The sequence below is a fragment of the Vitis vinifera genome, chromosome 14 (assembly GCF_030704535.1).
Source record: "Vitis vinifera cultivar Pinot Noir 40024 chromosome 14, ASM3070453v1".
Taxonomy (NCBI): domain Eukaryota; kingdom Viridiplantae; phylum Streptophyta; class Magnoliopsida; order Vitales; family Vitaceae; genus Vitis; species Vitis vinifera.
This window is the reverse complement of record NC_081818.1, coordinates 17,737,728-17,753,667: the sequence shown is the minus strand read 5'-3', so window position 1 is coordinate 17,753,667 and position 15,940 is coordinate 17,737,728. Positions and strand designations below refer to the sequence as shown.

The window sequence follows — 15,940 nt, the reverse complement described above, 5'->3', positions numbered from 1 at the left end:
TTCAAGAACAATAAAAAAGGTAGCTTTTCTGCCTGTGAGAAATTCCAAGATTCTAATGAATCTTCCTCTGCTACTAAAACAAATTTCCATCAGATGAGTCCTCAATCTGCCCCTAAACTTCTGTATGAAACCCAAATTTGCCTTCAACTCCACAGCTTTCTTCAACAGTTTCAAAATCCATACTACTTCCTCCTCTTCAAAAACCACCGAGAATGCACGTCTTGGAGTTCTCTCCAAAACTGAAATCCAAGGACCCCCCAGATACCTTCAAACCTAACCTCAAAGAACTTCTTCTCCACTTCAGAGCACTCCATTTCTCTAACTCACCTAATACTTCTTGTGTTCCCATAAACGATGTTATCTTAAAGGAGTTTGTTGTTACAATTTGGAATTCATCTCTAGTTGAAGTTAGATCAGTTTAGCAAAAAAGTATGGTTGAATGAGAGAAAGAAAAGAGTGCCTTATATATAACCATTTTTATGGAAGACCTTAGGATCAAAAGAGATAAATTATACTATATTACATGAAAACATTAAATGTTAAAGTTTTGACAAGTTCAAATTAACAAAATCAGACTTTAATATATAGATTTATCAGATAATCCATAATAATAAACTCTTCAAATTTTAGCTATGATTTTTAGTTCCAAATTCTAGTTAGGCATATTGTCACAAGATGCTTCAAATGACCCTCCCCATGGGCTTATATAAGAGGAGGGAAGCTTCTGGAGACTCCTAGAGCCATCTACACTAAGACATTGGTTGGAAGAGTGTGGAAGGTTCTAAAAATGCCTAGAGATGTCCACACATCTCTACACTATGGTGGAAGACATGAGAGGAGTCCAAGGCTTTCTAGAGAATTCTAGAGATCTCTTGTATATTCTTGTACATAGGGTTGTACATAGATTAGTGTAGGGAGTTCTAGAATATTCTTGATTTGTAAGGAACCCTCCAAGGTTCCAGAGAGTTCCATTGGTGCCTATAAATAGGTGAGACCCTCATTTGGCCAAGGCACCACCCAAATCACTTCCTAACCAAGCAAGTGAGCTTCCAAGCACTTGTAAAGGCTTCCTTGAGTTAATAAGAGCTTCCATTCTTTAAAGAGTTGCCTACTACGCTTCTTAAGCTTTCGAGTAGTGAGCATCTTAGCCTAGCAAGCTAAGCATTGGGAGCAAGGCCGACTTAGCAAGATCAAGCGTCTTGACTTGCCTAAGTGCCGCACGAACTTAGTGAATGACTAAGTCTGTGACAATATGCACTTATTGTGTCGTTAATTGATATATGTATGTGTGTGTGTGTGTGTGTGTGTATATATATATAGATGTTGTTATGTGTCATCTTCAAAGTTTCAACTTTTCAAGTTTGTCATCATTCTTTTTCCACCAAAAAAGAAATAAAAAAAACTAATATATTGAGTAAAAAATTTTATTCACTGATCACCATTATTTTCATTGTCAACATTCAAACCATTCAAATGAAAATTCTCTAATATTCATTGCAAAAATAAACTTACTTAACTTCTAATATAGCATTTAACAACAAGAATGTCGCTTGTCATATAAGATTATTTTACCTATTTCTCCTTTTTATGATCAATTTTTAATCTTTCAGTATATTTTAAAGAATCAATATAACAAATTTTTTTATTAAAAAAATTAATTTATTTTTTAAAAAAAAATTGTAGAAAATAGTTAAAGATGTATTCATCGTTGTATCGTAATATCAAGTATCATGTATGTATCGTAGTATACACTATAAAATAAGATAAGGATTGCAATACATATTCATTTCCATAAGAATGTATCATATCGTTGTATCCTATCGTGTATCATAAGTTTTTAACAACTATGCTCCTAGGTATGTATCCACATTTATCTTATGTTATGAGTTGGTAACTCCTTCAAAGTCGTGTCACCCATGTAAATAATAAGTAATCAAGTCTAGAAAGGTATGTAGTCCATTTTTCTTTGTGTCTATCAAGAGCATCAGCCATACTGGTTAAACAACATTATAGTTTGGTGCTCTTATCTTACTATTTACTTTCCCACAAAGATCAAATCATACAGTTTAACCAAAGTCTCCCTTATTGCATCATATATATGGTTTGTAATAAACACAGACAATGCAATCCAAAGTAATTAATATATGTAGCAGATGGTACGCTGCATGAGACTAACTAATGTGAAATCCAATGGTATAAATATTCATGACTGGAACAGAATAAACATACCCTGGTTCTGTAACATATACAAGACCACAATTGAAACGGAAATTCCTAGCCTGTGTATTGAACAACAATAAAATAAGTCATGATGTTCATGGAAATGAGAAAGAAGGGGTTCAAACATAATTAATACCAAGTACTATATAATTAAATAAAATTAAGTTCAGGAATTTTTTTTTAATATTAAATTATATGAAGAATGAGCCCCCATGATATCCTTAGTGATAATGAATAGAGACTAATGCAAAATTAAAGGCCTCATAGTGTGAAAAAAAAAAAAAAAGCAAAAGAAATCCCTCAAGCCAAAAGGATATAAAGGGAATGAGAGAGAAGGAAATTTGGTGATAGAAATATGATATTTAAGAGGTGGAAAAAATCAAAAAGAGAATGAAAGGTAAGCAAAAAGATCCGCATACACAAAAATACATATATGCATGCTTGAGAAAGGCTAAGATAGCAATGCAGGAGGAAAAAATTAATGCTACCATGATCAATTTTGTAAATTAGTGGCTTTATTTTGTACAAACCTAGAGAGAGATTACAACACAACACTCAATCAAAAGAAATACATGTCTAGCACATGCCCTAGAAACCCTTAGACAAAGGATACCAAGTGATCCTTTATTGGAGAAAAAAGTTGGGGACAAGAATGTGCCACTAAAAGCTACCGCAAAAGGCACGTAAAAAATCTATAGATTCGTATATACACATTTTTTTTTCTTTTTTGATAGGTAAATAAGAATTGTATTAAAAGAAAGAAAGTATACACACCATATACAAAGAAAACAAAAGACAAAAAAGGCGCAAAGACACAAAAACCCACTACCTCGCCCTACCAAGAGTCTGCCCAATCCATAGAGTCTAATGACGATAAAGAATCACCCTCAATATACGGTCTAACCCAATCCCAAAATAGATACAAGAAAGAATGTCTAATTGTTTGATCCGTGCTTTCAAAGTTGTCAAAAGCACACCTATTCCTCTCTCGCCATAAAGCCCAAAACAAACACAACGGAGCAGCCTTCCAATCCTTCTTCCTCTTTTTACCAACAAAGGACCTATGTCAGCTCAGAAGAACCTCTCTAACTAAATAGTTCAACACCCACTGAATACCAAAGAGTGCAAAGATAAACTGCCACAACAGATGAGCTTTCGAACAATGAAGGATTATATGGTCCCTTGTTAGGAAATCTTTCTAAGGTGCATAAGGATCCTATTTCTAAGGTGCTCTCTTTGTGAGGAAATCTTTAATCTATTTATTCATTTGCCTATCAATAAATTGTTTGAACTGTAAAGTCAAAATCTTTTTCATTACAATCATACATAAATCTTCTCCTTTACCGAAGGAGGAAACACCTAAGAAACACCAAAAAGGGAGAACAAAAGTGGTCACAAAAACCTCACCTTGCCACAATGCAGCGTAATGTGGTCAATTAACTCTTAAATATGACAAAGAAACATCAATTAGACAACATCCAACTCTCCTTTGAAGTTGATCTAAAGTCAAAACTTTTCCCTAAGACGCCTTCAAAGCCAAAAAAAAGAAAAAAAAAAAACTCACCTTTGGTGGAACCCACCCATTCCAAACAACCCCTACTAGAAAAGGCATTGATCTCCTAGGTTCCAAAACAAAGTAAAGAGACTTAACGAACAAAGTTCCACGTTTGTCTCCAACCAAATCACCTTATCCTCTCCTTCCCCATTCACCACCTAAGCTTGCAACCTCAAAAAGAAACATTCCAAAATCTCAATCTGCCAACCATTTAGACACCTAGAGTACTTAGGAGTTAAGCACCCCTTTCACTGGATTGAATACACAAATCTACCACCCATGCCTCTTTTGAACTAGCTATGGAAAATAATGAAAGAAAAGAAACACTCAAAGGCTCAACCCCACACCATATACCCTTCTAAAACTTAACCCTCCTCCCATTGCCCACAAAGAAGAAGAAGAATCATTGGTATTAACCTTTTTGTTGGCCGCTGGCCACGCAACAACCTTGACTTTAGATGGGGTTTTAGATTGTCATATGAGTTTCATTGAAGAGAAGAGACATGGCTAGCTAATTGGAGAGAACTGAAAGGAAAGATCTTGTAGAGAATATTCTCAATGAAGATAAAGACCAAGCTCTTGTATCAACGACAGACGGTGTGAAGTGTGTAATAAAGGATATGAGTCTCTCCAAGTTCTATGTTTTCTATATGCCTTTTTTTGTTATATGTCATTTGTGTTGTTTGTTTAATTTATTCTATATATTTTCATTCCTACACTTTGTATTTTTCATTTAATTGCTCCACATCACACCCTTGTGCCTAGCACCATCCCATGGCATAGCCTCATGGCCAGAAGTCTCATGGGGATAAAAGACATGCAATCTTAATCTATGAATTTAGCAAGGAATTTCTAAATTCTCTACCCTTTTTTGAAAGCCACCTTCCTTCTCTTGATTTGTATTTCCCTTAAAATAGTTGGCAATCCCATTTAACAAAAGAGGGATAGAAAATGGTTAGGAGGCATGCATAGAAAGAGAGCAAGAGAGAGAGCGGCAAAGGAAAGAGCAAGAGAGAGAGGAGGATGAGTGAGGGAAAGAGAAGCATGAGAAGTAATGGGTAACAAAAATTCTAGACAAGGAAGTCTACCTTTTTTTCTTTTTTGATAAGTAAATAAAGAGAGTATTGTATAAAAAGATAGTCAAAACAAGTACACCAAAATACATAGGATGTATAAAATTGGCCAACAAAAGGTGCGAGCAAAAAGAAAGAGGGACAATAAAAAAATAAAAAAATAAAAAATAAATAAATAAATAAAAACTACTCCCTCCCTCCTTCAATGAGAACCCAACCAATCAACAAAGTCAATTAAGGACATTGGACATTCATTTATATATAACTTTGTCCAAGATAACAAATGACAGAGAAAAATGTTTTTCAGTTTTCAGTCAAAAAGCTCCTCCATTTTCAAACGATCTTCTATTCTTTTCCTTCCAAATTATCCAAAAAATGCACAAAGGAGTTACTCTTGCACTTTTTTTGTTTCTTCCCAACAAAGAAGTTATGTCATCCTAAGAAGGCTCTCTAACCGAGGAAGATAACAACCAAGACACTCCAAAAAGAGAAAACAATGGCGGCCACAGAACCCTCATCTTAGCTTAATGTAGAAGGATGTGGTCAATTGATTTCCTCCTAGATATGAAAAAGAAGCATTTTTTAGCCATTGTAGATCCAAGGTCAAAACTTTTCCTAAGTTGCCTCCCAAGCAAAGAAACTCCTTATACAGAACCAAGGAACTCTAAACAATTCCCACTAAGAAAGGCATTGATCTCCCAAACTCTAGAACAAAGTAAAGGAATTTGACAAAAAAAAAATTCTATTGTTTGTCTCCAACCAAATCACCTTATCTTCTCCTCCTCAATTCATCGCCTTTTTGTGGAGCCTTGAAAAGAATTGCTCCACAATCATGATATCTCAATTGTTTAGATGCCTTGAGAAGCAAGGATTCCAAACCCCTCCTTCATTAGATGCAACTAAGGCAAATAAAGAGAGGAAAGATACACATAAACACTCATCTCCACACCACTTACCTTCCAAAACTTTACCTCCTCCCATTGCCCACAAAAAAAGAGACCCTACTATTGACAATCTCTCAATCCTTCCCGATAGCTATCCATAATCCAACTCCATACCTGCCCCTCACTTGTTGGGAATGTCACCCCCTTCATCTTCCTTGTATTTCCCACTTATGTTTAGCTTGTAGAAAGCCTCTCTTTCCAATGCAAAATGCTAGCTTGACTTGCAAAGAAGGACTTTGTTAAGCAAAGAAAGACACCTAACTACCAAGCTCCCCCTTCCTCTTATTTGAACAAACAATAGCCTACTTTATTAAATGTGGCTTTCTCCATAGAGCATTGCCAACTCAAGGGAAATCCCTTTGCACCTGCTCCAACCTCAATTTAACTTTCCTTAGCATCCAAAACAAAGATATGAAATAAATAAGCAAACTAGATAAAATGCTCTAGATCAAAGTGAGTCTCCCCTCTTTGGAAACATATTACCTTTTCCACATTGTCACTCTTTACAAAACCTCTCTTCCACCCCATCCTAAGCCGTCATTGATTTAGAAGGGCACCCAATGGAAGACCCAAATAAGTGAATGGAAGATCTCCCACCTTACAACTTAACTCAAAAGCCAAATCTTCCATGTACTCCACTTTCTCGACTAGAATCAGCTTCTTGTTGACTAGGTTTATTTTCAAGCCTAAAATGGCTCAAGCCACATAAGGAACCAACTTAAATAGGTCGTTCGAACATAAGAACCCATAGAAAACTAAAGTATCATCCGCAAACAACAAATGGGAAACCTCCATTCGCTCTCCTTGAACCTCAACAAATCTACAAAGTCTATCATGGATGCAATAGTCCTTTATGTACACTTTAACGTAATACTAAAAAATGAACAAAAAATAAGATTTGATTGTTTGGTCCAACTATTTGATGTCATTAAATGACCTCTAATTTTTTTTCTATCCATAATATTCAAACAAGTACAAGGAAGAGGCCCTCCAAACCTTTTTTTGCTTCTTCCTCACGAATGAGCCATGCCAACACAGAATGTTTCCTCTAATTATAGAGTGCATCACCCAAACCACTCCAAATAGAGAGTATAGCAACTGCCACAACATTGTTGCTTTGGTACAATGAAGAAGCAAGTGATCATCCGATTCATTATCACCTTTGCACATGTAGCATCTATTCAGCAATTTCATCCTCTCCTATTGAGTTGACCTAGTGTAGAATTTCTTCCACATGTCGCTTCCCAAGCAAAGAAGACTATCTTTGTTGGAACCAAAGGATTCCACACTATGACTACAAGGAGCACTCTCTACTTTGCCTAGCTAAGGATTCATATAGGGATCTAATAGAGAACTTGTCACACTTAGTTTCCTTTAAACTCAATTTATCCTCCTCATCTCTTCTAATTGAGAAAGAACGCAATTTCCTTAAAAAGATTTTCACTTCTTCAAGTTCTCAATCATTGAACTATCTTTAGAAGTGAAGACTTCATCTACCTCCTCCCCAACCTACTCCCATGTCTTTACCACCCAATCATCTTTAGTGGTTGCCACAAAGAATTACAGCAAATAGGACTCTTCCAAAGACAAATCATCGCACCATCTATCTTTCCAAAAATTTTACCCTCCAATCATTCCCAACTTTGAAATGAGGCCTGCTTTTTATGATTGTCGCCCACACTTCCACCCTATAGCCATCCTGCACACCCCATGAACATCATCCCTCTTCCTCTTCTCCAAACTTCTGAACTATCACATGTTTCCACAAGGATTCTCTATATTGCAAATCTCTAACTCTAGTTGCTAAGCAAAGCCTCTTTTAAAGTGGAAAGATTACGAATACCAAGGCCCTCGTCCTTTTTTTCCAAAGAAGCAATGAACCAATTAACCAAGAGAGGTCTTTTCTCTAAGGTCTCACCACCCCATAGGAAATGTCTCTAGATCTACTCAAGCCTTGAACTTACCCATCATGGAATAAGGGAAAAAGACATGAAATAGATTAGAAGACTAGATAACATGCTTTTGATCAAAGTAAGTCTCCCTCCTTTAAAAGATATTACTTTTTCCACATAGCCAATCTTCTACGAAATCTCTCTTCCACACCATCCACCATCCCACACATTCAAAGATTAATGAGGAGTTCCCAATAGGAGGCCTAAGTAGGCAGTGGGCAACTTCCTCACCTTGTAACCCAACACAAAAGTTAATCCCTCCACATTCTCTACTCCCTCTATAGGAATAAGCTCACTTTCTCCATATTAATTTTTAATCCAAAGATCACATCAAGCCACATGAATGCCCAACTTAAATATTCTAATTGCTCTAGATTGTTGTCAAAGAGAAATAGGGTATCCTCAACAAACAAAAGATAGGACACTTTCGTCCCCTTCTCTCCCCTTCCAACAACCTTGGATCCCGAAATAAAAGCCCTCTTCCTCTTCTCTACTCAAGATTCGACTAAGAGCCGCTATTTTAAAAATGAATAAATAAGGGGATAAGAGATCACCCTACCTCAAGCCCAAACTCTAAAAGAAGCCAGATGGAGTTCTAGTAACTAGCATAGAGAAATTAGCCTAGATATGCACCATTTTATCCAATTGATGCACATTTGACTAAACCCCATTTTGGCTAGTAGTCTAACAAAACATAGACTAAGGCTATAATATAAGACATAGTAAACTAAGAAAATATGACACTAAATAGAACACAAGGCTGGTTCATGTAGCTGACTCTAAATAGTATGTAAAGTTTTATTGTCAATTTATCGCAAGTCACCTTATTAAAGAGCATCCATATGAAAAGCACGCAATATGCACTATTGAGTATATCTACCAAATAATTGCCTAAATTCCTAATTGATTTGTAACCAACCAGAAATGCCATCCAATCATACCCAATCAATGCTCCTTGTACGAAAATTATCTCTGATTAAAATGTTGTGATGTGAAATATAAAGAAAGCAACAAAACACAACTAACCTGCTGATAAGAAAGAGGGTGTATTACTGCACCACTAACTTCCAAAAAATAATCAGGAGTTATTGAGTGCAAATCCTGAACCTGAAGCCACATTTAAGTAGGATATTAACATTACTATTCCAGAAAAAATAGTGAAGTAAACAACAGATCCTCGATAAATAGGTAAATGTTCACATCTAGGATGGATGACAGGACCAAATGGATAGCATTGAAGGAGTTTTAAGATGTTAAAATGCTGATCATCAATATATGTCTTATAAGGAAAAATTATTTGAGTCCATCAGCAACATTAATAACATAAAAAAGAAATGGGGTCTGATAGAAGTGCTCATCATTAAAAACATCCAAAGCAAGCCTAAAATGCTTATTTTGTTAAGTAGTAGAATGTATAGATACAAAAATAAAGCAATACACCAAAGTACATAGGATGTATACAACAGGCGCCAAACAACAATGCCAAAAGAGAGTTGATCAATAAAATTTATAGATATAGAAAGAAAGCAATACACCAAAGCACACAAATCATATACAATGGACACCAAACAGCAATCCAAAAGAGATTTCTCTCTCTCTCTCTTAGTACAATCGCAACCAATCTACAAAATCATTTTATACAACCTAACTCATACTAAAAGGTTACCTAAGAATGACTTTCACCTTTTAAACAAACAACTCATCCTAATCTAACGCACTTCAATTTCTTTCCTTCCAAATCATCTAAAAAATGTATAAAGGAGTTGCTCTCCATAACAACTTCTATTTCCTTCCCACAAAGGAACCATGTCAACTTCAAAGAGTCTCTTAGACTATGGAAGAGAACACCCAAACTACGCTAAAGGAGAATAACAGTTGCCATATAACCCTTGATTTGGCACAGTGAAGGAGAATGTGATCAATTGATTCCTTTTCATCTTTATAGAGAAAGCATTTATTCACCAATGGTCACCCTCTCCTCTAAAGTTGATCTAAAATCAACACTTTTCTCCAACCATTGTATTTCCTCCCTTCTTCCTCCCAAAACAAAAGACACAAATTTCCTTTTTCCTCCCGGCCACAAAGCTTTGCACCATTCAAAAGTAACAACAAGCTTAACTCTCCAATTGAAAATTCAAAGGAGATAACTATATTTGTTCTACATTTCATGAACCATTATTCCATTAAAAGAAAAATAGGTAAACAAACTAAGCACCTAGGCACCTTAAAGTTTGAAATAATTGATTAAAAAAGAACGGGGCTAAACCTTTTTTAAGATAATCATGTTTCAAAAGAACCAAGAAAGTGGAGAGCCCATATAAATGTGAAGTATACAAAAGCTATAAAAGGGAGAGTTTAACTCTCAACATAGGAAATCCACAGACTCAAGAAAACTAGACCTCCCGACTCCAAGCCCACCATTGAGATATCCTCATAATTTTTATAATATGCACTATATTTTCAAAAGCTTTCCTAATCCCTCACTCCAAATTCACCACATAAAGCAATTAGGCCCTCCAAAAATATCTTGCTACCTATTAGCATTTGGAACCACTACTTTGTCTCAAAATGCCAACCACCAAAAGTTTGATCATCAAAGATAGCAAACAAGAGACTTTACATCAATTTCCCCATATTTTCCCAATCCAATTTCCTGTTGAGACATAATTTTTTTATGCATAAACTCGGAAGGAGAGTGATTTATCAAAAGGTGACTAGAATAGAGATGATGCAACAAAAGTACATCCCAAACAAGAAAAGAGGAACGGAAGAAAAAAACATTGGGGTATTACTCTTAGAGAAAAATTAGATGAAAGATCAAGAAGGAAAAAGAACTGTGGGATTTAAGGACCAGCACTCAAATGTGGGAAAGAAGGTGAAACATAAAATTTCTTGAAAAAAGTAAATGGGACAAAAGATCAGTTTTATGATTAGTCAAGTTTCACCAGATTTCAAAGTTCCTGGATATAGTCATATAGAGTTAAATGAAAATAAAGAAATACAAGCAATGGAAGAGCCTCTACCCCTTCAAGTGCAATAGAGATGAGGGAAAGACAAACAGAGCAGTTCATCTTCTCACAACTCCTGCAAAGATGGAATCTTTAGTCCATCACCAACAAGGCATCAAATATGACATATGAAATCATGGAAGCCTTAGAAGAGCTTCCCAAGGACAGTAATGCAACTTCCTTACCATAGTTTTAACATCCCACTCATCACTGTGCAATCCATAATTGCTTCAGATAACAGAATTTCATAATGAGTACAGGCCAACTCCCCCTGCCAAAACCACTTAGCAAGTTCCTTCCTTACAGCTAACCCCAGAACCATACCTCCTCAGGCTTAGATCCAAACAGCAAGGATACCACAGCCTATCAGATGTTCTCTACTCCTTTTCTAAAACTCTTCCACAAAACCATGATACAACTGCTCATCAAAAAGCACAATCTTAAAATTTGTCCCTTTTCTAAAATTTGTTTTTCAATTTTTCCCTAAAAAAATTATTACATCAGAAACTTATACAGCCATACAGTGTAGTAATGAGTTCTGGTTGAGTTCAGCCAGCAATGAAAATTAATATTACATAATTTATTTTGCACACTGAAGATTGATACTTAAAAAGAACACAAGGATTTTATATGATAAGGAACCTGTTGTCATCTGACCATCCTACTTGCCAACTATTAGGTGCATGCAACTAATATCTTACTTTCAGCCTCTAAAACTCGTGCCTTTAATACGAAATGTTTTATTAGTATTATAGTATTTACCAGTCATCCTTACACCATGGTTACCCTGCACTAACACCTAATCACTCTTGCTCATGAAACCTGCAGCCATTGACCTTATTCAAGAAGACTAAACCTATTCAATTTATGATACTTTACTTCATTAACCATCACAACCATTGCCAAGTATCTACTGATAAGCTCATGCTGGAATCCAATGGGTCAAGAAATTTTGATGATTGAAACAACATCAGTACCTAAATAAGGGTAAAGTTGTTCAAACCAATTCCTTAGTCAGCCCAAGTATAGATATGATGAGATCCAAATCAAAACTTGATTTTGGCACCACAAGCAAATTCTATCACATAAAAATATGAAATATACACTCACATCTTGTTAAGTATTAGTATGTCTGATAAATAATGTTGGGTCATCTCCTAAAAAGTTTTAAGATTTTCAGGATAACACCACATATTTTTCTCCAAAGAAAGCAAATATATCATATAATGGTAAATTTAACAAAGGAAAAGTAAAATATAAGCAAGAGCAAATCTCACCCTTAAGTTTACAGTTAAGGATGTGCCACCCCTTTCAATCTGTAATTCAATAGGCTGGTCAACACTGTCATCAAGCAAAGTCTCCATTTTTAAAAACTGAGTAATTACCTGCACTCAGATTTCAATCGTATTAATCCCAACTCATGAAAGTTTAACATTCAGCATTATAAATACCAATCATATTCAGTCATAAGTAAGAAACTGATCAAAATTACTTAAAACAGAGGCTCTTCGATCCAGTCCTAACCAACTTTCTTTTATAGACAAATTAAGGCGGAGAAGGTAATGTTTCACCCCCCCTTTGGCATTTTTTCTATGCCATTTGTTTTTCATCTAAAACAGGGCAGAAAATGTTAAGCAATTTTACATGGTTATAATTTGAATTTCTATTCATATAATCCTACAGATTAATTTCACTTCCGAAGTACTGAAGCTTGACACAAGTTAGAAGTTCAAGGGAACATGTTGCTCAAGGATTGTGAAGATGGGTTAGTGGAAAGGCTTACTAACCATGGGAAGTTTCCATTAAATCCTTCTATTGCTTGTTAGAATCAGAAATTAGAGACCATTTTCCAACAGAGTAAGTGTAGCCCTTCACTGGTACCCACAAGTGGATTTCAGCTTCGGAGGCTACTTGGGGAAAGATTTTAAATGTGAACCATCTAAGGAGAAGAGTGTTGCCTTCAGTTAAGTGGTGGTGCTTGGGTCTATTCATTGACAAATAGTCAAACCACATCTTCATCCACGGTGTTTTAACTAAGAGGCTGTGGCATTTCTTGTGCTCATTGTTTGGTGTCTCTTGGGTGCTTTCTTGTTGGGTGAAAGAGGTGTAACCAAGGATGAAAATATCGGTAATTATGAGTATATCGGTACTTTGATTTTACGGATATATCAACGGATATTTTGGAAAAAAAATATCGATAGACCTAAAATTGATCAAAATTTATGGAAATATAAGAAAAACCCCATAGAAATGTAATTAGAAGTATAACAGACATTTTAAAGTTGTTTTGTTGAAGAATGTAACATATATAGGATATGATTTATCATATTTGATAATAATATCGTATGCCATGTTAAAAAACTTGAATTTTATAAGTGTACATTTATTATTGAATTACATCAAATATTATTTCATAATAATATTATAATATGTCTAATTTTAAAATATATTTAATATTAAAATTATGATCTATTTAATTCAATTATATTAAATGATATAAAATAAATGATGATATATGTACAATTTTTAATTTTTAATTAATCTATTAATGATATTAAAAACACTATGAAGAAAATTATCATGATAATTTTTATATTTTTGGTAATCAATTAAACGAAATTTTTTCATTTAATTATAAAATAGTTATAATTAATTTGTTCTCTAAAATATTCTTTTAATATTGTTTATATGATGACTTTTAATATATATATGTTTGGTGCAATATATTTAACAAGGGCCAAACTTGCCCTAGTGGTAGGCTAAGCCTTTTGTTTGGGGTTCAAGTCCCCTTCACTACAAAAATCAAAGGCATTTTTGAGCTTTACTATTGCACGCCCACATTGACCGCCCCAAGCCCGTGTTGACTGCCCTTTAACCAGTGTTGATTGACCAAAAATATCAGGAAATATCGGCAATTTTTCTCAAAATTTCACCCAAACGATATTTCTCCACTTGATATCGTTTCCATAGGTCCTGATACATGATATATTGCAAATATATATATATATATATATATTTGCGGTCTCGTATGTGATTGGTGTTTATTAATATTACGAAATTTAAACTCCAAAAGCAAAAGTTTTAGATAAATTAGAAGTGCAAATTCAGAAGTATCAAAGTCTAAGGTTAATAAGACGTTTAAACCTTCAAGTTTCACAATTTAAATTATTTAAATTTAAAACTTATTGACTTCAAAGAAATTATCCCACTTTAAAATCACCAAAGCTGAACCTAAACACAAAGTTAAAAACCCCTATACGAAAAATGTAGGCAACTTTTCAACAATCTTAGTTATGACCTCTGTTGTAAGAAAAAATGAAAAACGAATAGTATCATATATAAATCTTTTTACCATTCTAACTATTAGAATACTACTGATTTTAGTCTGCTCATTTCATTCAAGACACTAAATTGGAACCCTTTCATTTTATTTAATCAATCATTGATAGAATAAGAAGTGTAGTGATGGGGGAACAACTTTAGAAGCAGCCTTTGGAGATTCACAAAAGAAGGAAAAATGCGGTTGAAAGTTTTTAAGAGTTTAAAAATAAGTTCTGGTTTGACTGATGGTGTGGTGACTATATGTTGCAAGATTGACTTCCATCCTTGTTTAATTTTGCTTCCAATAGGAGTGCTAGAGTGGGAAAGCTTAGGGTGGTGGAGGATGGGAGAAGACATTGGAACCCTTGTTTTAAAATGGATTGTCATGATTAGGAGATGAGGGAAATGGAAAACTGTTTTATGCACATTTATATCACCGTTGTACAGGGATCTAAAGACAGGTTGGTTTGGAAGGGGGTGAGGAGTGGAAAGTTCTCTATTAAGTCTTGTTTTCTTTCTTTAATTTCTGAGACTTCTAAGAAATTTCCAGCTAATAAGATTTGGAATTCTTGCAACCCATTAAGGGTCTTTTCTTAGGGTGGGAAGCTGCTCGGGAGAAGATTTTAACAAATGATACAAGAGAATGGACATGGGTCAACAGGTGCTGTTTGCGCAGGGTAAAGGAGAAGACAGCTAGTCACATTCTAATTCATTCCATCAAACAACTTAAGCTTTAGGACCTTGTTCTATCTTTAATTGGCTTGCAGTGGGTTTTCCTGAAGTCAATCACAATGCTCTGCAATAAAGGCATAAGAGACCATGGAGCCCTTGGTTTATTTTGCTATATTTGGAAGGAACATAACAGTAAAATTTTCAGGGAAGAAGAGCATTTTGATCAATTATTGAAGGACTTTTTCTTGAAAACATTTTTAGAACGAGCTAAGACCCTTGGGAAAGCAAACCTTTCCCTTATGGATTTCTTAGAGGGCTTGGATAATGTATAGGTTGTATAGTTGTGTGCTTTTTAGACTCTCAGTGTACAGGGATTGGACCATCATTTTTGTTAGGCGCTCTTTAATACATGTTTTTTATTTACCTATCAAGAAAAATCAAAATTACTTGTCTAGTATAGTTTACTAATTTTAGCATCTCATACTTTTAATTGATTTTTTTTTTATTAGAATCAGTTTGAGTAATAAAGTTTTTAATCAACTTTCTATTTATTTTAAATTATAATTTATTTAGGAAACTAAGTCATATTCTAAATATGAAATAAAGTCCTAGTCTATAAGGAGTTCTATGAGTACCACATAAATCTATGTAGTCTTTCAATTTTATAATAAAAATTATTGAAAGTTCAGTAGCTACATAGCTTCTTGAGGTGTGATTATATCCTCTTAAGTGAGATTTCTAAGAAACTCAAGGTGAACTCGATGTGCGATTGTCCAGGAGCCTACGAGTGATCACCAAGGATTCCATGTTCTTTTCTTTCCTTTTCTCTTATCATTTTGTGTCTCTCTCATCTCATTATACAACAAAGAAGTACTTCTATAATGCTATAATTTTTATAATCCTACAATTGAGAAGACCCCACAAAGCACTTAGTCCCAACATATGTAAGTTGTGCATGAAGCATGGAGAAACAGTAGATCACCTTTTCCTCCATTGCTCGTTGACCAAGGGGTTGTGGCACAGATTATTTCAGTTAGCAAAGATGGATTGGGTTTCCCCAAGGAGCATCTCTGACATGTTCTTTACTAATTTTAATGGTTTCGGTTCTTCTAAGAGAGGGGTTGTGTTATGGCAAGACGCGTGCATCGCGTTAATGTGGGTGGTGTGGCGGGAAAGAAATGCAAGGATTTTTGAG

The 15,940-nt window shown here is 34.9% G+C and overlaps 1 protein-coding gene across 2 annotated transcripts in view; it reads right to left on the bottom strand.

The window, feature by feature from the left end:
• LOC100255257 (protease Do-like 7) overlaps positions 1-15,940 on the bottom strand; it is an 86,671-nt gene that overhangs the window by 25,594 nt on the left and 45,137 nt on the right. For both annotated transcript variants that reach the window (XM_002271787.5, XM_010662031.3), the window contains 3 exons: positions 12,030-12,137; positions 8,771-8,851; positions 2,230-2,279 (listed from right to left, as the gene is read on the bottom strand). In XM_002271787.5, the coding sequence (XP_002271823.2) occupies positions 2,230-2,279; positions 8,771-8,851; positions 12,030-12,137 (239 nt within the window). The remainder of the gene's footprint in view (positions 1-2,229; positions 2,280-8,770; positions 8,852-12,029; positions 12,138-15,940) is intronic.